Raw genomic sequence first — 24,774 nt, forward strand, 5'->3', positions numbered from 1 at the left:
CAAACAATCTGGAAGTGGTTTCTCCCAGTCTGAAATGTCATAGCACGTGGAGGAAACAACATTGTGCCAATGCTCTGGAGCCAGAAGGCCCAGGTACCGCTACTTCCTGTCATCCTGGGAACATTACTTAATTCCTGCATCTCAACTCCCCCTGCAAAATAGAACAATAATACTGACTTTGTAGGGTTATTGTGAGCACTAAATGAGATGCACCATGTGCTGTACGTTGAATAGTGTCTGGCACGTGGAAAGCTTAAGTCAGTTTCCATAATTACAGGTATGAATAATATTCATTAGCAGGATCTGTATTTTACAGGTACTTCAAATTAAAAGCTGTCTGGAATACAGTGGAAAGAGCATGGACTAGGATACTGGAATTCATGCTGGATTCTAATACTGGTTCCCACCACTAAACAAGCTGTGATGCTGACTGTGCCAGCCTCTCTGGCTCTTACTTTCTTCAGCTGCCAAAGACAGGGATGACCAAAAATCATTATGTTCTCTTTCAGTTGAAATGTCCATACGGATATCTAATAGACACCACCAAATCAAATCTACCACAACAGAAAACTTAATTTCTACTTCTCTAAATTCATTTTCCCTATCTCAGTAAATGATACTGCCATCTACCCAGTTTAACTAAAATGCCTATAATTGCCTTTGAATTATCCATTTCTTTCACTATCTAAATCTAATCCACCTGCATATCCTATTAGTTCTCCTCCCAAAACATATCCTGAATCTATTTACTTCTCCCCATCGCCCCTGGATACAACCCTAGTCCAATAATCTCATCTGTACTGTTGCTATAGGTTCCTAATCCATCTTTCTGCTTCCACTCTTGCCCTCTTTTGGCCTGTTTTCCACAGAGCCAAAGTGATACTTAAAACATAAACCAGATAATATCACTCTCCTGCTTAGAACTCCCCAGTGGCTTTTCATCATACTTAGAATATGATCCAAGTTCCGGTACCCCCTAATACCACTCTCCCCCTCATGCTTCAGCTGCACTCCTCTTTTCTTTTCTTGCCAGCTCAGCATGCTCATGTTTGCCTTGGGCCTTTGCATCTGCTATTGTCTATGGTTGGAATATTCATCCCCCAAATGTTAACATGACTTGCTTCTTGTCATTTCTATCTCAGCTCTTATCTCATTGTCCGTCCCTTCTACCAGTAGTGCTCTATCACATCGCCCTGTGTTATTTTACCACTTAAGATAGGCTTACCACTATCTGAAAATAGCCTCTATTTATCTCTTCCGACCCTCCCCCAGAGCGGAAATTAAATGTCCTCACCTTAGGGCCTAATTCTTACCAGCTACCTGGCACACGGTTGGAACACAGAAAAAAATCTGACAGAATACATGAAATAATAAATTTAAACTGATTTTTAATGAGATTGCAAAGTTTAGATTAATTACATGAGCCATGCAGTGTGTTTTAAGTTCTAGGGCCTATTGGTTTTCCCTTCATTTAATCCCTCATACTGAATGAACATGGTTGATCACATATGCTTGTGCTGGAAATATGACTGTAAATAAAACAACAGTAATACCATTACAGGGTGGTTTATTTCCCCGTTTAACCTAAATGGTTCTCAGAGTTACTATTCTCTCCAACTCCTCTCCCACAGTACCACCTAAGTGCAAATAACCATTCTCTGTGGCCTAGAGTATTGCTTCCTCTCTGCTCTTTTTATGTAGGGCCTAATCTCTCAATAACAGTATTCTGCAGCCAGCAGCTGTATCAGTCGCCGTTATGTCCATGTTTGAAAACCTTCCGAGATTTCATTGTTTTCAGGATAAAGACCTTACCCTACCCTGGTCTACCACCTCACGTTCTGCCAGCTCACTCTCCACTCCAGGCCACACTCCGTCCCTCCCCTCCTGGTTCCCGCCAGCCACCCAGCTGGTAGCCCTCGCTTCCCGCTTCCCAGGCAGCAGCCTCGTCCCTTCCCTAGGGAAGCCCTCTCTGGTTAGGCCAAACCCCACTTCTCATCACACAGCCTCACATCACCAAGGGCCTCTCATTTCAGAGCTCTTAATATATACTCCTGATATGGTAGGCTTATTAACATGCGTTAATGCAAGCTTGCGCTTAGTAACTATTTGCGGAAGGAACGTACTCTTAGCGGCCCAACCACTCCTCGCCCCTCCCCCTAGGGCTGCAGCGCAGTTATTACGCATTAAGCAGGCGCCTCGATGAGCGGTATCGCAAGGCGCTTGCGCGAAGGGGCACGCATGCGCGGAGGGACGAGCCCGCTGACAGATTCTCCGTGGAGGTGGCGGCGGCGGCGGCCTTGGACTGCGGGGAATGGCAATCCTAGGTCTCTGACTGAGCACCGCCCCCGCCTCCCTGCCCCCGACATGGCTCAGGAGAAGATGGAGCTAGACCTGGAGCTGCCTCCGGGTACCGGCGGGAGCCCGGCGGAGGGCGGCGGCAGTGGCGGCGGCGGGGGCCTCAGGAGGTCTAACAGCGCCCCCCTGATCCACGGCCTCAGTGACACTTCGCCGGTGTTCCAGGCCGAGGCGCCGAGCGCCAGGCGGAACAGCACGACGTTCCCGAACCGCCACGGCCTGCTGCTACCGGCCTCTCCCGTCCGCATGCACAGCAGCCGCTTGCACCAGATCAAACAAGAAGAGGGCATGGACTTGATCAACCGAGAGACGGTCCACGAGCGCGAGGTGCAGAACGCAATGCAGATAAGCCACTCCTGGGAGGAAAGTTTCAGCCTGAGTGACAACGACGTGGAGAAATCTGCCTCCCCGAAACGCATCGATTTCATTCCGGTGTCACCAGCACCGTCACCCACCCGGGGAATTGGGAAGCAGTGTTTTTCACCATCCTTGCAAAGTTTTGTGAGTAGCAATGGATTGCCTCCAAGTCCTATTCCTAGCCCAACGACCCGATTTACTACTCGGAGAAGCCAGAGTCCCATTAATTGCATTAGACCAAGTGTTCTTGGACCATTGAAAAGAAAATGTGAAATGGAAACTGAGTATCAGCCAAAGAGATTTTTCCAGGGCATCACCAACATGCTTTCTTCTGACGTTGCACAGCTGTCAGATCCTGGTGTGTGTGTATCTTCCGATACCCTCGATGGAAACAGCAGCAGTGCCGGATCTTCTTGTAACTCACCAGCGAAAGTCAGCACTACCACCGACTCTCCTGTGTCGCCCGCCCAAGCGGCCTCTCCATTTATTCCAGTAGATGAACTTTCATCCAAGTGATTCACTCACCCATCCTGAGACTCGGTTTTGTTTTTGTTTTTGTTTTTGTTTTTGCAGTGGAGGGAAAAATCAAGTTGGAGGAAGCACTGAACTTTGTCGATTAATTTGAGGCTATTTCCTATTTGACCCTTTTCCTTTTTCGGAATTTCCTGAAATGTTGTTATTCTAGAGAACTTTTATGTCAGGTTCCTGCGGATGCCCTTGAATTCAGTGTAGTAATATTTTCAGACGTTTTCCCAATAAGTGTGTTGAAGCATACATCTTTACGCTGCTAATATGTCTAAATACATATGTTATCCCTTGATTTTTTAAAATAACTGAGAGCTCTATTTATTTATGGGATTATTAAGTTCTGATGCAAATATAAATGTTGAATTAATCAGCATAGTAAACTGATGTTTTAAAATTCCATACTTCATGCCCACACTAATTTTTAATGTTAATTTCAGTGATTGCTTATTTCTATTTGATGAAGAACAATAACTTACCTATGTACAGCTATTTTTAAAATGTTAGTTTTATCTATCCAGTGGTTGTCTATTTTGCCCAGGAATCCTTGAGTATTTAATTTTCTGGGTACCGAAGTGGTTGGGGGTGGTGGTGATAAAAGAACAAAAATATAAAAGTTTGCAACAAATCTTTTAAAATTAAATATATAAAAGTGAATATATTTAAAAAACATTTTCTAATGAAATTTTAATAGTAATTCTAGTAAGTCGTACAAATATAACTACAGAATTTTTTTTTTTAACCAGAAAGTGCATTCTTTTGGGTATACTCCTAAAGTGAAATGGGACAGTGCCTTGCAGTCTGAGCCCACGGTACATAGGCTGAGGCCAGGTTCTTTGTATTACTGCTAACTTAAAAGTTTTTCAAATGTTAAAAAATGTATGGGAAGCCCTGCTGAACTTCACCAGAGCACCCAGGCGGATAAAACTCAATCATTGATATGCTTTAAAATATCCAGTCGTGCCTCACTGAAAATCCTTGTCAGCAAGGAGCCAGAGCAACTTTTGGCTGCTTTTCTTCTCTGCCCATCTGTCACCTTCTTGGTTTTCCCTGGCTCTGGAAGGAAGCAGCTGTTTCCTTGCCAACAGGTCCTTCCTCTTCACCTCCCAAGAAACTAGGGCATCATCGGTTAGACAGAGGTACAGTGTGACTCGAATTTCTGACAGTAAGCAACAACAGGACTGGTTTTGTTTCAGGAACCTCTGTGGTTAAAGCTACAGCTGGAGTTGACTGCCTGGGGAATGTCAGTTAATTAAGGGTCAGTGACTTGCTAGAGAAAATCAGAGGAGAGTCACCTAGATAAATTGTTACTTAACTTAGGTCTTGTTAAAGGTAGAATTGTGAAATGTTCTTTTCTTTGCCTTTTACAATTAATACAAAATATGGAAATATTTAATAACAGGTTTTTTATATTATACTTTCTTATATTTCCTGTATCTTTCTTAACTAGACAGGTAGGTAGATAGAAAGAAAGAATGGTAAACAAAAAGGGAAGAGAAAAAAAAAAAAAAGACCAAGAGAGAGACCAAGAAACAAGACAAAAAAGTTCCAGCCCACTTTAAGTTATTGCCTACAGAGACTTTAACGATTATGTGGAATTTTTACAACTATGAGAATAAATGGAACTGGTCAACTTTTGACAGTTGCCTCAAGAATTCAGTGAATTACATCGAGGGTAAGATGGTGTCCACAGGCTTAAAATTCTCTATTCTGGGTAATAATAGTGTTCATGTGCTCCAGTCCGGACCTTGTTCCTCGAATTCAAATGTACATACCCAACTTCCTGTTGGGCACTGTGACCTGCTTCCAGAGGTACTGTAACCTCAGCATCTCCCAAACAAAATTTACTATCTTTTCGTTTAACTTGTTCTTCAGTTACCTAAATGGATAGCATCCTATCTAATTTCCTAAACTCAAAACCATGAGAAGTATCTTTGACTTTCTCTTTCCCCTGTCACATCCAGCTCGGTCACCAAGTCCTGTCTACTTTTGAAGTGAATCTCAGATCTCCTCTTCTATCTCTTTTGGCCCTGATTTAGCTTAAGTTCCTGCCTAAGTGATCTGCCAGCCTATTTTCTTACCTCCCTTTTGGCCCAGTCTTCACACTGCCTCAAAGTGATCTATGTAAATTATAAACTTGATTTTGTTACTCTCCTGCTTAAAAACTTTATATGCTTTCTCACTTTCTACAGTTTAGGGAATGCTTTCTTTAGCCTGACATGTAATAAGGGCCTTCATAAACCGGCCATACTCACGCAGCTCTTACCCCCCTGCTCATCCTGTCCCAGTTACACAGTCTTCCTTCTTACTCGGTGAACACTAGCCCACTTGATCCTCTTTAAATATGCCATATACTTTCATGTGTTTGTGCCTTTGATTGAATTGTTCCTTCTCCCTAAAATGCTATTCCTATCCTTTTCAGCCAGGAAAATGCTTTCTTTTTATCGCATATGAATTTCACTGTGGAATAATGTATACCTTCTGATTATAAAAATATTTAAACAATTGCAGATATCTAGATAGTAAAAACATGAAAGTCTGCCTTTTACTATGTAAAATTCATTTCCTCTTCCCAGAGGTAACTTCTGTTAGTAATTCAGTATATATTGTACAAGATGTTACTCCACATTCCAGGTATATATGTATATAAATTTAGGAAACCAGTATCTCCTTGACATCTCTTTTATTTCCCCCATATCTAATCACTCACCAAATCTTATGGATTTTATCTTCCAGAATCTGTCTTCTTGTTTTCATCTCTACTGCCATCCTGATCCAGCCTACCATCATTCCCTTTTTAGGCTTCCTACTTCCCATTGGTCCCTTCACACTCACTCTGGTTGGCTGCCCGTTCATTCTCCATACAGCAACTAAAGTAATCCTTTTAAAATTACAGATCTGATCCTTCCATCTCCCAGCTTAAAGCTTTTACTTTGCTCCCTGTTGTTCTTATGGTATGTCCAAATGTATTAATTCTGGTGTAGGAGGCGCTGTGCAGTCTGGCCCTTGACTCTCCCTCCCCTTGTTTTCTGTGCTCCACCCTCACTGGCTTGCTTTCTTCTTGTGAAATACATCTTCTCGTCTCCTATTTTAGGTCTTTTTGCCAGACCCTTTTCCCTGAAGGTATAGAGAAATTTTCTGTAAGTTTGTTTTTCTATAAAGGTGATAAGTTTTAAATCAGATAAGGCTCTAAGAGGTTATATAGACAATTTACATTATTATATTATTGTTCATAACTTCAGTCATTCTGTAGAATGTCAGGGCTTAGCTCATGTAAGAATTATCCTTCCAAAAACATTTTTTTAAAGTTTTAAACTTTGTGCTAGAAGTCCCAAAGCACAAATCAACATTTAGTTGAAGTACAGTTTGTCACATACGACAAACCTCTGTTGTTTATTTTCCTTTATTGTGTTAAAAACACAGCATAAATGGAAAAATTAATTAATGATCACATTTGTTACTAAAGGCAGCTACATACCCACAGCAAGAGACCACTCTGAGATACTTGGCGGTATAATGGGGAGAGGGTCAAGGCTTATGAGGGAAACAGTACTGAGAATTGTTTTCTTACAGGCATGTGTTTAGATAAGTAGAAAAAGTCTGAAGATCCAGGAGAGAGGTGGGAGACTGGGGGGAATTGTTGCCAAAACAGCAAACCGAAGATGATGTAACTGACATTTCCTGAGTAGCATCAGAGAACAGAAGAAAGAGTTGGTCTTGGAAAGGAGATCTGGAAGCTTTTTTTTTTTTTTCCTTTTGAAACAGGAAGGAGAGTGAAAAGGCTAGACAAAGTTAGCAGTAAATACTGAATTGATTTGTGTAGGATTTTAGGAGTGTAGAGGAGGGTATAAGAAAAGTGAAAAGAATTTGTATCTGCTTGTTTTCCAATTATTGAGGAGATTAGGATACTTGCAGGTGGGGCAGGAATAGATTTGGAAGCTTGAGTGAAAGAAAGACTTAATACTGCCTCTATGAGAATCTGTAAAGGAGTGACATGGGTGATGGGAGGTTTATTAGGCCACATTGGATGCCAAGTTGCAGTTGGCTGGCAGGTATAAAAGAAGTAGATTGGATTGACCTAGGTTAGGGAATTGGTTAAGCAGGTACTAAAGTCCAGTGTGTGAAGCAGTTAAGGATTCTGCTGAAAGTGGAGCTGAGTGATTGGCAAAGACCTTGGAGATGGTAAGAGAAGTCAGCAGTGGGTCATGGACTAGGCTGTATTTTCCAGGTCTTACTTTATTATCAATCATGACAAACTATGCAGAGAATCTGATCTCACTTTAGCAGTTTTGTCCATGTTTTTCATGTCTAATTTTGTTCAGAGAATCAGTCCTAAATCAGCAAGCCTTAAGTTCTACTTACTTGATTTAAAAAAATTGTTTCTGAGTCAGATTGCTCACTATAGCCAAGATGATTCTTGATTCCTTCCCTAACTTGCCATCCAAGTAAAAAAGTTTCCTTAAAATTGATATGACCTTTATATAAAAAATTATACATAAAGTACCTGCTCTGTGTCAGGCACTGTTCTAACTGCTAAACAAATGTATTCTTTCATTTAAACATCATTACTCTTCTCTGAGATCAGTGCTATTTTTATCCTCATTTTATAAATGAGGAAATGGAGACACAGAGAGATGAGGTAACTTGCTCAGGATTCTGAACTGAGAGGCAGGTAATTCAGTGGGTAAAAACACTGACTGTGGAGCCAGGTGGCTGAGCTAAGGACTAAATGGGTCACTGTATGTAAATCCTGACAGCAATGCTGGGCAATTTCTGTAGCAGTATCAGCTCTCATTACTATCCTTGTGGTGCTGGTGGTGTTTGTCATTATTGTGGTCATCTAGTGTGGATTTGCTAAGGAATCTTTTCTTTATCATCTTTGACTGCTCAAACTCCTACTGTCACACTCAGTAACAGTATACTCTGTACCCTTCTAGGCAGCCTAGCCCTTTATAAACGTTTTCAATGCTGGAGAGTCTTTCTTACACCGAGCAGACATTTCCCTCTCTAACTTCCACCATTTAAATCAAGTCCAACTCTGGAAAATGCAGAACAAGCCTTATCTGTTTTTTGGATGATAGCTTTCGCTTCACAAATCAGAAACACCGATCCCTCAGTAATGACCTCTTCTTGCTTCTGGATGTAGGAAATCCTGAGTAGTTTTTTCCTTGTGCTTCCTCTGTGAAATAGGGCTATCATTGCTTGGCAGCCAAGATTTTCACAAGATTGTGATCTCTTTAAGACTGTTTGCTTTCCCTAGTGGAAAAGCAAGAGATAGTCTAATAACATGAGCCATTGCCAATAACTAAAATAATTAGCACTAGTATTTACTGAGTATTCAGTATGGGCCTAAACACTATTTTTAGTGCTCTGCATGTATGAGTTTGTTTAATCCTCATGACCACCCTGTGAAGTCAGTGCTAAGGTTATTCCCATTTAACAGATGAGAAAAACAAATATACTTTCTCAAATCTCTATTACTTTCTATTTCTTCTTTCTTTTGAACTTAGGTCCTTTTCATGTTTTCCTTGTGAACAGACTTTCTGTTTTTGAGATTAAGCCTGTTTTCTAGCTTACTAGTGTTGCCGCTTCAATTTGATATCAAATGATATGTTTACTTAAAATTGATGACTTCAGACATTATTATTATATTAGAGGAAGCTATCGAGAGTATTGTTTTCTTTAGTAATAGGTAAAAAAGAATTTTAAGTGGCATAGAAGGAAATCATGGTTTATATATTTGAAACCTGTTATACTACTTGAAATAAGACATCCCAAAACTACAAACAAATTTTAGTTTATTGCTTAAAAATGTATGTATATACATTACATATGCTTTGTTTTAGTTGCGTTACACGGTGTCCTTGGTTGCTCTTAGATCATCATTCCAAGGGAAACAAAAGCAAGAACTATTTGGCCCTCCCGCCCCCAAAAATAAACTATAAGTTAAAAATGTATAATTTTTAGAGAAGTAACAGCAGGATTTACAGAATGATCCAAAATCTTTTACTACCTAAATAACAGACTTGCTTTCTTTCTCTATAGGAAGCTCTTCCCAGACGTTAGAAATTTAAATTCAGAACAATTGAGCAATCCCTAAGAAACTTTTCTTTTTTTAACTTTACTTCATAGAAAATCACTTCACTGTTGAGCAAGAGGACTCAAACAGGAAAACTTCCCTTTGAATGCGTTTTAGAATTGGTGCTTAGACTTCAAGTTTCACAGTGTCACGTCCCTTCATTAGATATTTTGAAACAAACCATTGAAAGCCACAATTTGTTGCAAAAGGTTAGTATCGGTTTTAGAAGTTCAATAAATACTTAAAAATCACCTCAAAAGTGACTTTTGTTTCTATATATAGCTTACTTGTGAGAATAATTTTATAACACAGACGTTATGTGGATAACATCAAATACACCTGTCTCGTGCATGTACAACCAAATGCACACGCACATTCGCACATACAGACACCTGACCTATTTTATGAGCCTTGCTTTGTGTGCTTGGAGCCATATTTAGCTTTCCTCCCATTTTAGATTTCCTCTCACTTTCCCCTCCTGGGTCTTCATAGATAGGTAGGTTGGACTTTGTAAATTACACACACAGGTATACATGTGTAGGTACTGTTGGCGAGAGTGTTTTGTACTTTCATTTTGCATCAGCTTTCTGAATTCTAAGTGCTACCCTAAAAGAGAAATAAGTATTTGGTTCTCGTACCTAGCATCTCTTTATGTCTGATTTCTGTTTCTCCTTTTTGAACTTCTGGAATAAATATTTGGGAAGATGTGAAAATCACGCATGAATAAATTCTAAGATAGTATGACTGAAACTAGAGAACAGAGAATGTATTGCTTTTATTTACCTGTGAAATTTCGGTTCTGTATCAATGCCAGGGGTAGTTCTGGTTCTTTTCCAATTGCCTACAACAATCTTCCAAAACAAACTGACATCTGAAGCTTGGCTAGCAAGGTGTGTTGTGAAAGAAGACAATTGAAAAAGATCTTTTGTGCCCTCGCAAAGTAAAATGATTGATGGAGGTAACCATTCCTGTGATTCAGACAATCCCACCCCTTATTTAAGGACAAAGAATGATTTTACTGTTGCAATGCCAGGAGGGTTACTGGAACTCTGAAGTGACAGGCAGCTATTGAGTGCTGGTGTCTTCTGGAGAAGAAAATGCAAGATGTTCAGGAGGGGATGGGAGTGAGGAAATGATGAATGGATTGGGTATTCCTTTTGGCACGTGAGCCCTTGGACTGTCATTATACGCTCCCTGTGGAGTAGAGAGTGACACTAATAGTGGTTTTCTTCATGAATGTTGGTTTGCTCTTTGTTCCACCTCATTTGGGATTTGTGGTTGAATCAGGATGTGTTGAAGAATTTCTTCAAGCATCTTTCCCTTAATGGTCTCTTCTTTTAAGTTTTCTTTTTTTAAAGTGGTAAATAACAGTAACACTGATAATTATCTTTCATTGTTATCAAACATTGCTTTGAGTCAAGAATTAAAGTTCTTGGAGCTCTTTACCTCACCAATTTATACTGGATTTCAAACTCAAAAGTTCTGTGCCTATCTATATAATCCTTCTCAGGGCCCCATTTTACCACACTACTTGCTACCAGATATTTCTAAAATGCAAATCTGAAATTCAGCTTTAATGGTTACCCCTTAACTTCAGGATTAAATCAAATTAAGCAGTATGGTAATTTGCATACCTCCACATATCCCTCCAAATTCCAGGGCTCTGAGCCGCTCAGCTTCATGCTCCCATATGCTGGCTGTGCTTTAACCAGCTGTGTCTTCTGCTTAGAACAGCACTTCCTCCTCCTTCTGCAGTCCCTACTAACCTTCTTCCCTTACTAACTCCTTGAAAACTTAGGCCAAGGGGGGACAGCTTCTGGAAAGCCTTTTCTGATGGCCTCTGCCTCTCCAGCCCTGGTTAGTTAGGTTGCTTTCTTCTATGATCTTGTTATACCCAGGCCTACCTTCTGTAAAGACAGTTAACAGGCTGATGCATGTTTGTATGGTTTCTTATCTCTTTAACCTGTGTAAAAAGAAAGCCTCTGTCTTTTATTTCTGTCCATGATGCCAGTGCATAGAGCATTAGAGTTACTCAAACTTTATAACTGAGTGGATGATTAATGGATGGATTAAGTGGGAGAATAAATGGCACTGACTGTTTTTAAAAGAAAGGAATGTAGTAAGATTCTTAGTGGAACAAGTGTAGTCACATGGCTGGGCTCTTTATAGTTTGCTAGGAGACTAGAAATTCATTCATGAAGCGGTTTTGATTTGAGCACCTCCCTCACACTGGCTAGTCTCTTAGGATAGAAACATCAGTGGACAAAACAAAGACTCCTGTCCTTGTAGAGCATACATGCTGCTTACATTCTAACAGGGTGGAGGGAGGGGTGGCAATAAACATAATAAATAAGCAAATTGCATAATATATACACTGAGGAACAGGAAGGAAGTTAGAGTGGCTGGAACAGAGATATTAAAGGCAAAGATAGTTGGAAGGGGCTTAGAGAGGTGGGTGGGGGTGGGGATTATTGCAGATACAGTTGGCACAGGGTCTTGTGTGCCAGTAAAAGATGTTGACTCAGAGATGGAGAGCCATTGAAGGGGTTTGAGCATAGAAGTGGCCTATCTTAGGTTTTAAAAGAAACACTCTTCCTTGTCTTGACAATAGACTATGAGGGGCAGGGGTGGAAGCAGGGTGACCCATTAGGAGGCTTTCCAACAATCCGGGTGAGAGATAGTGGTAGCTGGAATGAGGGTGGTAACAGTGGAGGCAGGGAGGAGTGGTTAAATTCTAGATACATTTTGAAGGTAGAGCCAATAGATTTTGCTGACAGATTTAAGGTGGGCACGAGAGAAGGGTGAGAGAGAGAAAAAAGAAACTGGAAGGATGGAGTTGCCATCAACTGAGATGTGGAAGTCTGTCAGTGAGGAAGGATTTTTTGGTTTGAGGGGTTTTTTTGTTTTTTTTTGTTTTTTTCTTTGCTGCTGTTGTTGTTTGGCGGGGTTGGGGTGGGCATGAGGAGTTCATGTTAAGTAAATGATCCTTATTAGACATTCAAGAAGAGATGTCAAGTAAGCAGTTAGATATCTAAATCTAGGGTTCAGGAAAAAGAGCTGGGCTGGGAATACACAATTGGGTGCCATCTGCCTGTGATGATATTTAAAGTCAAGAGAATACATGAGATCACTAAGGGTCACATGAATGTGTGCAAAGACTAGAAGAATAAAAACTGAACCTTGGGGCACGCTATGATAGACATTAAGAGGCCAGGAAAAGGACACTGAGAAGGAACGACCAGGGAGGTAAGAAAATCAATAGCATGATGTCCTAGAAATGATGTGAAGAAAATGTGTGAAAGAGGATGAGTGATCAAATGTTATCAATTGCAGCTGATCTGACAAGTAACGTGAGGACTAGTCATTGAGCCCTGGCTGGATTTCATACCCTGTAAGTTACAGGTCACCTTGGTGAGAGTTGTCTCATTGGAGTGGTGGGGTGGGAGCCTGATTAGAGTAGGTTTAAGAGAATAGGATGAGCAGAATTGGAGACAGCCAGATGGCTGAAAAAAGAGATTTAGTGCTTCTAGGTCTTTGAGGATAAAGAACTAATAAAAGGTCACCTGCCTCCCCTTCTTACTGGTAAAATGTTATTAAGCATTTCACAAGAAATATCCCTTTACATATGTGTGATAATTGGGGGGAAAACCAAGGTAAAATGTAACTTTTTTCTCCCCCACCCTTTCTAGGTATTATCATGAGGAGAAAAATCTGTAAGTAAATGCTTTTATGCTAAACACGCATAGACTGTTCAAGCAAAAGGCTTACTGATTCACTTCCTTCATGAATTCATCTGGTTCACTTTATTCCCTTGTCATCTATTTCTTTTAATGGCTTTTTTCCACTTATAAATTGAAATTTAGTTCCACACCCATGACACAATTATTTCTGCAAGTTTGGCCCAGTTTCTTAACCCAGAGACATTTTCCTCTTCAGTGAGTGCTGTGAATTTTTTTTAAGTAGTTCATTGTCCTCTTAGGTTTTATATAGGGACTGTTGGTTTTTTTCCCCCATATTCCTTTTCAAAATTTTTATTGAACAGTGGGCGAGAAGAGCACCAGTAATGATAAGAAAGAAAGAATGCTTTCCTCACGTGGAATTGCTACGATTTCATTCTAATCGTAAAATATTGTCAGGTTCATTCTTGTGGGTTGCACAGTCTGTCCCAATCCTTTATACAGGAGGACTCAGGGACAGGACTCCAAGCCATATTTGTGCTCAGGAAGGAAGAATGCTTTCTCCTGGAATTACTTCTCTCTCCTGATACTGCATTTCTGCCTTTCAAGAGTCTAACGAAGTCCATGGAGCCTTCCCTGCTTATCCTGACTCTAGGTATTATTGGTTTCCTCTGAATCGCTGTACCTACTGCCTGTAGCCCTTACTTTGTTGTTTTGTGTGTGTGGTGAAGGGGCAGGAGGTGGGGGAGGATGCTGGCTGAGTGGGTGGGGAGAGGAGGGGGTGTAATGTCCTATAGTGGCTAAAAGCCCTACACCTGCAGGCTAGTCGAACCGCATTCTAGACCTCACCCTCCCACTTCCCTGCTTTGTGTTTCAGACAAATTACTTAATCTTTGTATGCCTCAGTCTTTTCACCTGTTCAGTGGGAGTAGTTCCGACTTCAAAAGTAGTAAGAATTAGAGAAGGCATGTAAAATTATTCAGCAGAAAACTGATCATTTGAATAAATGGAAACCTGAAAAGTATATATATATATATATATGAAATAATATATATATATGAAATAATCCCCTATCTTTATGACAGGTTTCCTAAAAGAAAGGGACAATGGCATATGTATCTTTCCTAATACCAGTTCTTCTCTATGGAAAGAAATCAGCATTTATCAGTGAAGACAGTGCTTGGAGAATCATAGTGTTTGCTCATGGAAACCTGTGATATGCATATCATAATGTATTTCATTGTTGCACGTTAGTGTTTCAGGCTTTAGGAACTCTTCCAGACTAAAACCCTTACAGTGCACAGGCTAGGGAAGTCATGTTCCAATTTTGATGGTATATGTAATCAATAAGCTTCCGTTTTAGTTTTTTCTGGCACTGGTGAAAATTGCTGGGGTTTGTTTTTTTTTTTTTTCTCTTTCATTCATTTTCACAGCCCAGAATTCAGAAATCTGCTTTAATTTTAGCACAGTCTTTCAAATTCTGTATAATTAGGAGAGGAGCTTAGATGACATTTACTTTTAAGCAACCTTTTATAAGCCATGTATTTTAACAATGTGGAATAAGATTAGAAGGAAAGAACCAAATAGGCTACAACAAATTACACTTTCTAATGATAAAAGCAATACAGATTCATTTTAGAAACTTTAGAAAATTTCAGTAAGCAAAATGAAGTACACTTCACCGAGACACCACTGTTTGCCTTCCCATGTATATTGTTCCAGGGTTTTTCTATGATTAAATATGCACATGTTAGTTTTACACAGAAATGGCATCTACTGTGTAATCAGCTCCACAAACTGCTTTTTTCCGTATAAGGGACAATGTTTTAAATATACTTTTGCATCATCTCTAGAATGCTTCCAGTTTTTTCTGAATTACAAACAATGTTCTGATGGACATCTGAAGAACTTTCAAAATTTAAAGACCACAAAGTTTTCCTGGACTTGCCAGTATGAAATAACTGGCATGTTCATTTCAATTCAGCTTTGTCCATTTCTAAAACATTCTTTTCCAAGTCAATTGTGAGTGATTTACTTGATGGTCATGTTTGGAGTTCCTGTGTGTGACTGAAAAAAAAAAAGTATAGTTATCTGAAAATAATCTGTATTTCAAAAATTTTCCGTGAATCTAAGACAGTCTTTCCCTCATTTAATCCAAACTAGAGAGTTTTGATAATGTCATCAGGAGAATGTTACTCTGAGGTCTTGATCTCCTAAACTAGACCTATCTGTAATTCAGGGTTAGTGAAGTCTCCAGGAGGTCCGTTATTACTGTTCTGTCATTTCGAGGGAAGAAAGGCTGGAGCATGTGTGGGGTAGGGGTGGATTGCATGGGTGGGTGGTGATGGGGAAGGAGGCCAGAGTTAGAGAGATATCTACCCCACAGACTTAAGGTCCCCACCATTTCTATCTTTCATAGCTATGGCAACTTGAGATCTCACATTTTCTCGGTCAAGTTATCAAATATTGCCTCTTGCTGCCCATTGAAATGTCTCAAATATGTTGACATTAAAACGGGCATATCTCTGTTTCATGCATCTAGAAATGACGTAAACATCCTTTATGATATCATGTTTGTCAATACTGGGGTTAAAAAATACGGTCACCAAATTTGTAGGTCTTAGGAAAAGGAATGATAGAGATGACTTACTCATTTTTGCAATAAATAAAAAAAAATAAATTTTTTTAGTGAATACCTACTGTGCAACAAGCACTGTGTTCGGGGCTGGGGTTACAGAGAGGGGTGGGGAAGGCTTTAAGTTGCTCTTGGTGAAGTACACACACAAAAATTTAAAACATACAGTGCTTTGTAGTACTTTGCTGCAATATATAACAGACATATTTCCAAGATGCTACAGGAATCCAGAGGAAGGAAACAAAGGTGTTCACAAAAGAAGCAACTCTTTAGCAAGTTACTAAGTGAATAGGTGTCCTCCTGGGATACAAGGGGAAAATGAAGAGGGTCATGTACCATGTACAAAGAACAAAGTATATTCTAGCAATTTATACCCAGTAAGAATTGCACGGTTCATTTAAAACAAATAATTCCTAATTAAAAAAAAATTTTTTTTACTAATTTAATGTTTTCTTATTTCTCTATATTTCTGATTTTTTAGAAAAACTTGTTTGTTTATTCCTTTTTAGGAAGTTATGAAATCATCTGATCCTAAATAAGTAAATGAAATTCACTTGGCTTAATAATGTATTCTTATAACTAATTCCATCTCAGTGACATTTTTTTTCCTGCCTTGGACTTAATAGCTTAGACATAATGACTGTAGATTCATAAGGAGATTGAAAGATAGAATAGACAAAGAATATGTAGTTCAAATTATCTGCAAATTTTTTCATGCTGTTAGTAATACTCCAAAATATGATCAAGATTACTGTGCACATCTGTTGGTCTTAACATTGGAAAAGCCTTGAGCTATACATTCTGAGATTTCAAACAAAGTAGATTTATAGTGGAAAGGAACCAGAGGTTTAGACTAAATAGATATGTTGTAAGAGAGCTATAATGATCTTATTTGAATATTTTCCACATTAAATAAGGCATGTTACTGCCATAATTTTTTTTAAATAAATGAATTTGCACCCATGATAGTTTTTTCATTTAATTCTCCATGGAGTTCCACAAAATAGCTTATGTGAATACCTGAATAAAATAATCTGTGGAGCCCAGATTTGAATTAAGCTTCCTCAAAGTATAATGATTCCTTTCTAAATTTTAATCTTGTTTTATAAGCAAGAATTTTTTTTCTAAGTTTAAGAAGCCTAATGAACAAAAGTCTGGAGAGTGATAATTGGGGCAAATTTCTAATGTGGTTGTAACATTGTTCACTTGGTAAAGATTTCTTGAACACCTACTATGGGCCAGACACTGAGCTTTCATTAACACTTTTACTTCTAGTTACTAAAAGACACATTAATTCCCTTGCTGCATGGAGTTTATATTATAATGAGGGGAAACAGACTGAAAAAAAAAAAAGAGTAGAGAAAGAGGGAGGGAGGGGAAGAGACAAATAATGGAATCATTGACAATTACAGTAAAAATTAGGGAGGAAATAAACAAGGGACTGAGAACTTGAATGGTAGAGGAGCACCTGCTTTGGACAGGGTGGTCAAGGAGACATGGAGTAGCATGTACAGAGCCCCTTCGCAAGAACAAGCTTGGTATGTTTGAGGAATTGCAATAAAGCTAGAGGCGCAGAAGTCTAGTGAGTAAGGGGAAGAACAGCATGAGATGAGGCTGAAGAACAAGGTAAGCAGCATATCCTACAGGGTCTTACTGGCCAAAGTCAGGAGTTGGGATATTACTCTAAATGCAATGGGGAAGCATTAAAGGGTATTACACAAGGGACTAACCTGAACAGATCTCCTCTTTATTATCATTCTTGTCTTGTGGAGAATGGAAGCAGGGAAACAATTGGGAAGCTGTTGTATTCATCTAGCCAAGAGATGCTGGTAATGGGGCTGGAGGGGAGCAGCATGATGGAGAGGAGACAGTGGTTGTGAGACATCAGCAGGAACTGGAAGAGTGCGTATGTTCAAGGTGGGGAGGGAGACAGTAAGGAGGACTCCTAGTTTACTGACTGAAGTAAAAAGGGGGATGGAGTGACATTGAATGAGATGGGGAGATTGGAAGGGGTAGGAGTAGAGGTCTCTGAGTTCTGTTGAGGATGTACTGTGTCTAAAATACTTGTGAGAAACCCAAAGGGAGATGTCACCTAAACATGTAAGCCCAAAGCTAAAGAAAGGTCTGCGATCTAGCTAAAATTATATTTGAGATGACTACACTTCCCGTTAGTATGTTAGCTTTAATAGATTTTTTAAAAAGCATTTGGGGTGTAATTGATAATACTGAAACTCTCTCTATAACTGTAGTGCATATCCTTTGTTCATCAATGACTCAATTTAGGGCACATGCCAATTGTGAAATGAATGAAGTCCTCCTTGGTGATTTCTCTTGTTCCAAATGCCTTAGCATGGCACACAAGACCTTCCCTGTAGAACCTTCCAGATTCATGTCAGGCCCCTCCCCAACATGTACCTTTTAATTTCCACCATGACAAATAACTGGTAATTTCCAGAAGGCACCACGTTGTCCCACCTGCATGCCTTTGCAAATGCTGCTCCTGTGCCCTGGAAATACCATTCCAGCTTTTTCTACCTTGCCTTCTGCGAGTCATTTAAGATACAACTCAGGGTAGGGAAGGCGTAGCTCGGTAGAGCGCCTGCTTGGCATGTACGAGATACTGAGTTCAGTTCCCAGTACCTCCATTAAATAAATAAACCTAATTACCTGCCCCCCCAAAAGAATATTAAAAAAAAAATACAACTCTGATAGGTATCACCTCCTCAGAGGAGCCTTTCCAGAGCCCAGGCTTCCTTGTGCTCTTCTGAGCATCCTGTATCCGCCTGGTCTCAGCACTGATCACACTGCCCAGCTGGAACCCATTTGCTCCTTTGTATGCCCAACCCCAGAATTCCCTGCCCAAGTGGCCTCAGCCTGCTTCAAGGGCTTGGGACCTCTTTCCCAAGACCAGCCTCCGGAGGGGGAGCCGTCGGCCGGGAGGAGGGTGAGCGAGGCCTGCCGGGATGTCCGCACATGCGCGCGTGAGGCCCTACAAGATGGCGGCTAGGCCTGCAGCGCGAGCCAAGGCGCAGCGCGGGGGTCAGGGCGCAGCCGGTTCCAGCGCAGAACGCTGAGGAGTGGGCTATTCCGAAGCCAAAGCTCAGCCTTTTCACATCAGGTTACTTGGAGGAACTGAAAAGGGTGATGCTAACGTGGCTGGAGGTACGCGAGGAGAGACTGCACAGCGTCCGGTATGTGGGGCCCTGCTGGTTCTCTTGCCCAGACCTGCACAGTTGGGGGTGGGCCTCTCCTTAGCCGGCCAGCACTCTAGGTGGGGGCCAGGCCTTCCCCCAGCACTCAGCCCAGGGCCTGAGCAGGCACAAATGTTTTTTAAGTGAGGGAAGCATTCATTCCTTCATGCATTCTGTGGCTTCGGGAGGAGTCAGAGAGAGGGGCTGGGACTTGAACCTCCATCACCGCTTTTTACTGATAGGGTGCTGGCCTTGAAAACCATCCCCACTATGGCGGGTCAAGGTTCATGCCTTGAGGGTGCAGGTCTGCCCTGTGTGGTTCTACAAAGGTGCCCCACCGAAAGCAAGCCAAGCCTGCTTTCCAGCCCACACTTAGCTGCCAAACCCTGAGCCTGCTGACGGAAAAGGGCTTTTGTTTCTTTGGAAGGTTGAATCTGCCCAGAGGAGATATCTTTTTTCTCATTTTCTGCAGGGAAGTAGGCTTTTGCTAAGTCAGAAGGGGTGTTTCTTTGGTCTTTCAAACAAAGCTTCCCAAGGTCTTGGGACGGTAGGAAATGCGGGTACTCTGGCTCCAAAATTCTACATTCCTATTAAGTTCTTGAGGTGTTGGAGCTGTAAGCGTTTCAAGCGTCAGAATATTCTGAGCTAGCGTCTCCATGCCTGTATTTCCTTCTTGGACCTCTCCCAAAATCCCAGACAGGAAACTTGACCCAAGTTACTGGCATCTGTGCCCATTCTCAGTGCTTCCAGGCCTCTCTCAATTAGTACCTGCTGCTGCCACGCTGCAGGTAGATGGTCCACAGATAGTTTAAGCCCTCACCGTTCCAGGCTCCTGCCTGCCTCCCTGATAAGGTAAATGCAAGTTGCATGCATGGGGGAGGGGCACTGGCTGCTTTTCTTGAGCCAAGACACAGGTGTCCTGAGTACTCTGATGGAAACTCCCCAGGTGGGGCTATTCAAGGGGGAAGGACAAGCCTGGGCAGCAGAGAACCTGGAATTCAGGGAGACTGAGCCGTATTAACACTAGGGAAAGGGCGCATGTTTTTCCCGTAGATTGCCAATAATCACAAAAATGCTTGATCCTTCCTAGACTGCATTCAGTTGTGCTGAATTTAAGCATCATAGATTTTTCCTTTTCCTTAATGTTAAGAAGGTATGGTTAGTATGGTGATACAGCACAGTGGTGAGCTTTGAGGCAGCCTGCCAGGTGTGTGGGATTTGAAATAAATCCTGAAGCTGGGATTCTCCCCACCCCCCCGCTCTGCTTTCAAAGCCATAGGAATTCAAATAGTTTAATAAGATTAAAAGTTACTCCTGTGAACTTAATACACCACTTGACAACAGGTCTTTGCCAGAATGGACTGAGTCTCAGCCAACAGATAAGTGAAAATTCAGAATGTTTGCACATAAAGGTAAGGTTCCTTTGCAGTGTAGATAGACCCAAGTAGGGTTTGAAGACGAGGACAGCTTGCTCCAAAAGAAGCCCAATCTCGGGTTGAAGTTCACTCCTTAGACAGGCTGCTACACAGTTTCTTCTTACTTTGTTCTGGGACTAGTGCTCTGTTGAATTCTGATGGGATGAATGCCATAGGCTTGCCCCAGGGTATCACAGCCCAGCCCAGCCCAGCTCAGCCCAGCCCCTGTGCCATCCTAGAAACAGTGAGGGTATGGAGAGCAAAGCAGCACGTGAGCTTCACAGAAAGCAGATTAGGAGAAGAAACTCTGAAGGAACGAGCAGGGGCGTCTCTGGACGGTGAGATTGCTGGCCTCTTTTATTTTCTTTGTGATTTTCTGTGTTTGCCCAATATTTCCATAATAGATACGACCTGCATTTGTAACTATATTTTAATAATATTCAAAAAGATCCATTCGAAGAAAATGAGATCAAGGGAGGAATAAATTAAGAGTTTGAGAGTAATAGATTATCACTACTATATATAAAATAAACAATGAGGCACAGGAAACTATATTCAATATCTTATAATAACCTATAATGGAAAAGAGTCTGAAAAAGTATATATATATATGTATAATTGAATCACTTTGCTGCACACCTGAAGCTAACATAACATTGTAAATCAACTTCAGTTAAAAAGAAAATGAGGTAAACTTGTATAAAATGAACCTAAAACAAGGGAAGGAGGGAGGGAGAAAAAAAAAGAACTCTTGTAGAAGTATTTGGTCTGCTAAATCACTGTCCTGGTTTTTCATCTTGTTTTCTCACTCTGAAAACCAAACTTTTATGTATTATCCAATGCTAAAAAGAAGGGAGAAGAAGACATTGATGAGGCATTAACTGAACATAAGTAAAGACTGAAAATAAGATCTCCTTTCTGCACTCAATATAGCTTATCTAAGAAGTGTGGCAGACATACTCAAGTATATGGTCATTAAACTTTCTTTCAACTTTTATGTTTGTTCATGTGCCAGGCACTGTGCTCGGTTCTGTGATTTACAGAGAAATACATAGAGGTTATTGCCCTGAAAGGACAGAAAAGAAAGTTAAACTGATGATTACAGTATAGTCAGTAAGTGTTACAATCCTGGCAGCACAGAGAGGCACTGAGCCCTGACCTGGGAGGAGTAGGGGTGGATTCATAGGAAGAAGTGATGCCCGAGCTGCATAGTGAAGGATAAGGAACATCTAGCCCGGGGCTGGGGGATGGTGGGGAGCAGTAGCATGTCAGGCACCGAGGGTATACAAAGGAAGGAGGCGGGAGAGTGCTATGGCTTCTGGGAACTGCAGGTAACCCTGTATGGCTGCAACTGTATCTGGGATGGGCAGCCCAGAATTAAAGAGGCCAGGTCATGAGGGGTCATGTGCTGTGCTAAAGACTTTGAGTTCCACTCCAAGCAGTGGGAGGCCACTCCAGGACTTTAAAGAAGGTGAGTGGCATAGACAGATTGGCATTATAGAAAGGTTCTTTTAGAAATATTATGTCCCAATGAGGCAGACTAATTAGGAGACTAAGGCAGTAATCTGTGTAAGAAATGATGACGTCTCAATTAATATAGTAACAGGGAAAATGTCAAGAATCAAAGAATATTAAGGAGATTGATTCAACAGAATTTGATTGATGGGCTGTGGGATGAGGGTTAAGGGAGGAGTCGGGATGGCCCCTTTTTCTGGCTTGGACAACTAGATGGATGATGGTAGCATTTTCTGAGCAGGGAGGAATGTGAAAAGCTACAGTTGGGGCATGTAGAATTTATCATGCCCATTGGACACTATGTAGAAAACCTGAAAGCAAAATCGAGACCTGGAGCTCAAGAAAGAAATGTAGGCTCAAGAGTTACTGGGGGCTCATCACAAGCCGGTTGCAGTTCAACTTTTTGGATTATGCAGAGGGTGTGAGAAGGAAAGAATACAGAAGACCATGAGGTACATGAATTTTAAGAGGCAGCCAAAGTAGAGGGAGCCTGCCAAAGAGAGCGAGATGGGTTCGGAGAGTTGGGGGAAAGCCACTTATATGTGGAATCCTGGATCAGGCTCACTCTCCAGTCAGCCATCCGTGGAAGAAAAGGCAAAGAGCAAATGACAAGTGGCAGAAATGCCCACATCAACTGAGTTTGCCTCTAACTAAAGTCTCCCTGGACATATGTCTGCCAACATTTCATTTCCAGAACGTCTGGGAATACAAGTTTCTTTTCGTTTGTTTAACTGAGCATAATGCCTCCTCAAACAAAACCAGGGTTCTGTTAGTAAAGACCACAAGGAAAAGGATTTGGGGTAGGCAGAGGACAGTGTTGGCTGTGCGGGGTAGCCAAGGGAAGAAGGACTCCCAGTGAAGGAGGATTGGTCATTCACCAGTTCAACGAAGATTTCAGAGCCGACTGTGTGCAGGCTACTCTCAGGCTGATGCTTCAAAGAAGTCCAGAAAGTCAGTGAATGAAACTGTGTAGGTAAAGCAACCAGGGGTCCACTTGTGAACTTGGGGTGCTTGTGGGAGAGGCTGATTGCTGTGCGTCCAGAATGAAGAGGGGAGGAGGACATGAAAGGCAGGGAGTGCACACTAGTCTTTAGACGATTTGAATTTGAGTGTAAAGGGAGTGAGAGAAGGTTGCAGCCAGACGAGAGCAGCCAGGGTGAGGAAGAGGTGTCAGGAGGAAGGGTGTCAGGAAAGAAATTAATGTGCTCATATTCCCAAGGTGAAGAGTGAGATGAGAGGAAGAGTTTGACGATCCAGGTCAAATGATGACTGATGGAGAGAGGACTCCAGACAGATGTGTATTGGAGAAACATAGAGCATACCTTAGCTGTGCATTAGAGAGGAGGAGAGGGGCCCAGACCAGAGAGAAGGATGGGAATCGGTACTCAGAGTTCACAGGTGGGAAAGGCAGCTAGTGAAGGGACTATTCATCTCTCCAGGAAGCAGGAGGCAACATGCAGAGATTGTCAGGTAGGAGACTTGAGGAAATAAGTGAAATCATAAAGTAGGCATTATTCAGAGAGTAGTCAGGAGCCCTTCTTTGGAACTGGACAGCCTGTATGCTCACATCCTGGTTCTGCCACTTAATTATCCGTCTGAACTTGGACAAGTTATTTAACCTCTCTGTGCCTTGGTTTTCTCATCTGTGAAATGAGGGTAGTAACAGAAGCCTGTTACTTGGAGCTGTTGGGAAAATTAAATGAGTTGATTAATGTAGTACTTATTACTGTGCCTGGCACAAGAAAGTGCTCCATATATATTAAGTATAATAATTTTATCGGCAGGACTGAGAGCAAATGCAATCTGGGGTCACATAAACTCCAAGACGTAAGTGGTTGATGGAGAGAGTCTGGGAGCTTGGCCAAGGAAGCACTGTGTTCTCTAGGACAGAAGGAATCAAGGAAGTCCTCGGAGATGAGAGGTACTTGATTGATACACGGGGTCATGGAGAGCCCATCTCAAGCAGAACAAACCAGAGGCAAGTGGCCATGGAAGAGCGCGTACTCTCAGACCTGAGAGGGAGCTGGTGAGGCTCTGGGAGTGGTGTGTATGTGGGAAGGCTCCTCCCGCCTCCAGTGAGGGAGGAATGAGCAGGCGGTGCAAAGTGGTGAGCCCTAGACTTTGCAGGGCCTTGAGTGCTGAGAGTCTACGCTGTGGCCACAAGAAGTGTGGAAGCAGAGCTGTGACAGGGTCTGCTTTGCCTTCTGTGCTCCTGCTGGTGAGAGTAGCTGATGAGGAGGATAATGATAGTAATAAGAATAGTAATGATGCTACATTTATGGAGTGTGTGCTATGTGCCCAGCACCCTGTAAGGGCACTACGTTTTGGTCACTGCTCACGACTGCCCTATGAGAGAGGTACTGTCACTCTACCCATTTCTTAGATGAGGAGGCTGAGGCACACAGATCGAGTCACTGGAGGAGGACACACAGCTGGTGAAGCTGGGCAGTCTGACTCCATCCCCTGCTCCTGTGACCACCGCATTGTCACCACCTCTCCCATGAGGGCGTGGCTCAGAGGAGAGGAATGACAGGTGGAGGATGGGGTGATTACCTCAGCTAAGATAAACCCCTGGCAGCTTTTCTTAGTCAAGGAGAGTTTGGCCATAAGGATTAGAACCCCCTGCAAGGAGCTCAAGGGAATGGGAGATGTGTTATGTAGATACCAGGCTCTCCCAGAACCCAGCTGCTAGCCAAGGACTATGGCTAGATTCACAGGGCTGGGTGCTGCCAGGCAGTTGTGCTATTTCTGTCTGGAAACACAGGGCTTTGTATGTCATTCCGCACTCTGATTAAATTGCCAGGGTCTTAGTTTCACTCTCCTCTGACTTTGGCTGGCCTTGGCTCTACCTGACTGAGAAGCCTAAGACCTACCCCACTTGACCATTCAGTCCCTGTGTTGTAGGAAAGTTCTCAATATGGATAAACCAAGTGGGCCCCCTCGGTTCATTCCGAGGCTGGGATGGAGGTGGGGAGGTGTACCACAGGCAGGGAGACAGCTGCTCTTAGAGCTCCTGTGATATTCA

General features: G+C 41.9%; 2 protein-coding genes across 8 annotated transcripts in view; both read left to right on the forward strand.

Annotated features, from left to right (window-relative positions):
- PIP5K1B (phosphatidylinositol-4-phosphate 5-kinase type 1 beta) overlaps positions 1 to 24,774 on the forward strand; it is a 404,141-nt gene that overhangs the window by 191,301 nt on the left and 188,066 nt on the right. The window contains exon 2 of one of the 7 annotated variants that reach the window (XM_072959565.1): positions 13,006 to 13,029. The exons of 4 other annotated variants lie outside the window; for them this stretch is intronic. The gene's annotated coding sequence lies outside the window, so the exon portion shown is untranslated. Of the gene's footprint in view, positions 1 to 13,005; positions 13,030 to 13,516; positions 13,649 to 18,680; positions 18,820 to 24,774 lie in introns of those variants that run through there. 2 more of the 7 variants (XM_072959564.1, XM_031677165.2) reach the window with 2 other exon arrangements.
- On the forward strand, positions 2,239 to 4,877 carry PABIR1 (PP2A Aalpha (PPP2R1A) and B55A (PPP2R2A) interacting phosphatase regulator 1). The gene has a single exon (XM_006217178.4). The coding sequence runs from the start codon at positions 2,239 to 2,241 to the stop codon at positions 3,226 to 3,228; it is 990 nt and encodes a 329-aa protein (XP_006217240.2). The 3' UTR covers positions 3,229 to 4,877.

The sequence above is a fragment of the Vicugna pacos genome, chromosome 4 (assembly GCF_048564905.1).
Source record: "Vicugna pacos chromosome 4, VicPac4, whole genome shotgun sequence".
NCBI classification, from domain to species: Eukaryota; Metazoa; Chordata; class Mammalia; order Artiodactyla; family Camelidae; genus Vicugna; species Vicugna pacos.

What these genes read in the sequence shown, in the direction of transcription:
- PABIR1 (XM_006217178.4), top strand. Translation starts at nt 2,239, where the DNA reads ATGCGCGGAGGGACGAGCCCGCTGACAGATTCTCCGTGGAGGTGGCGG.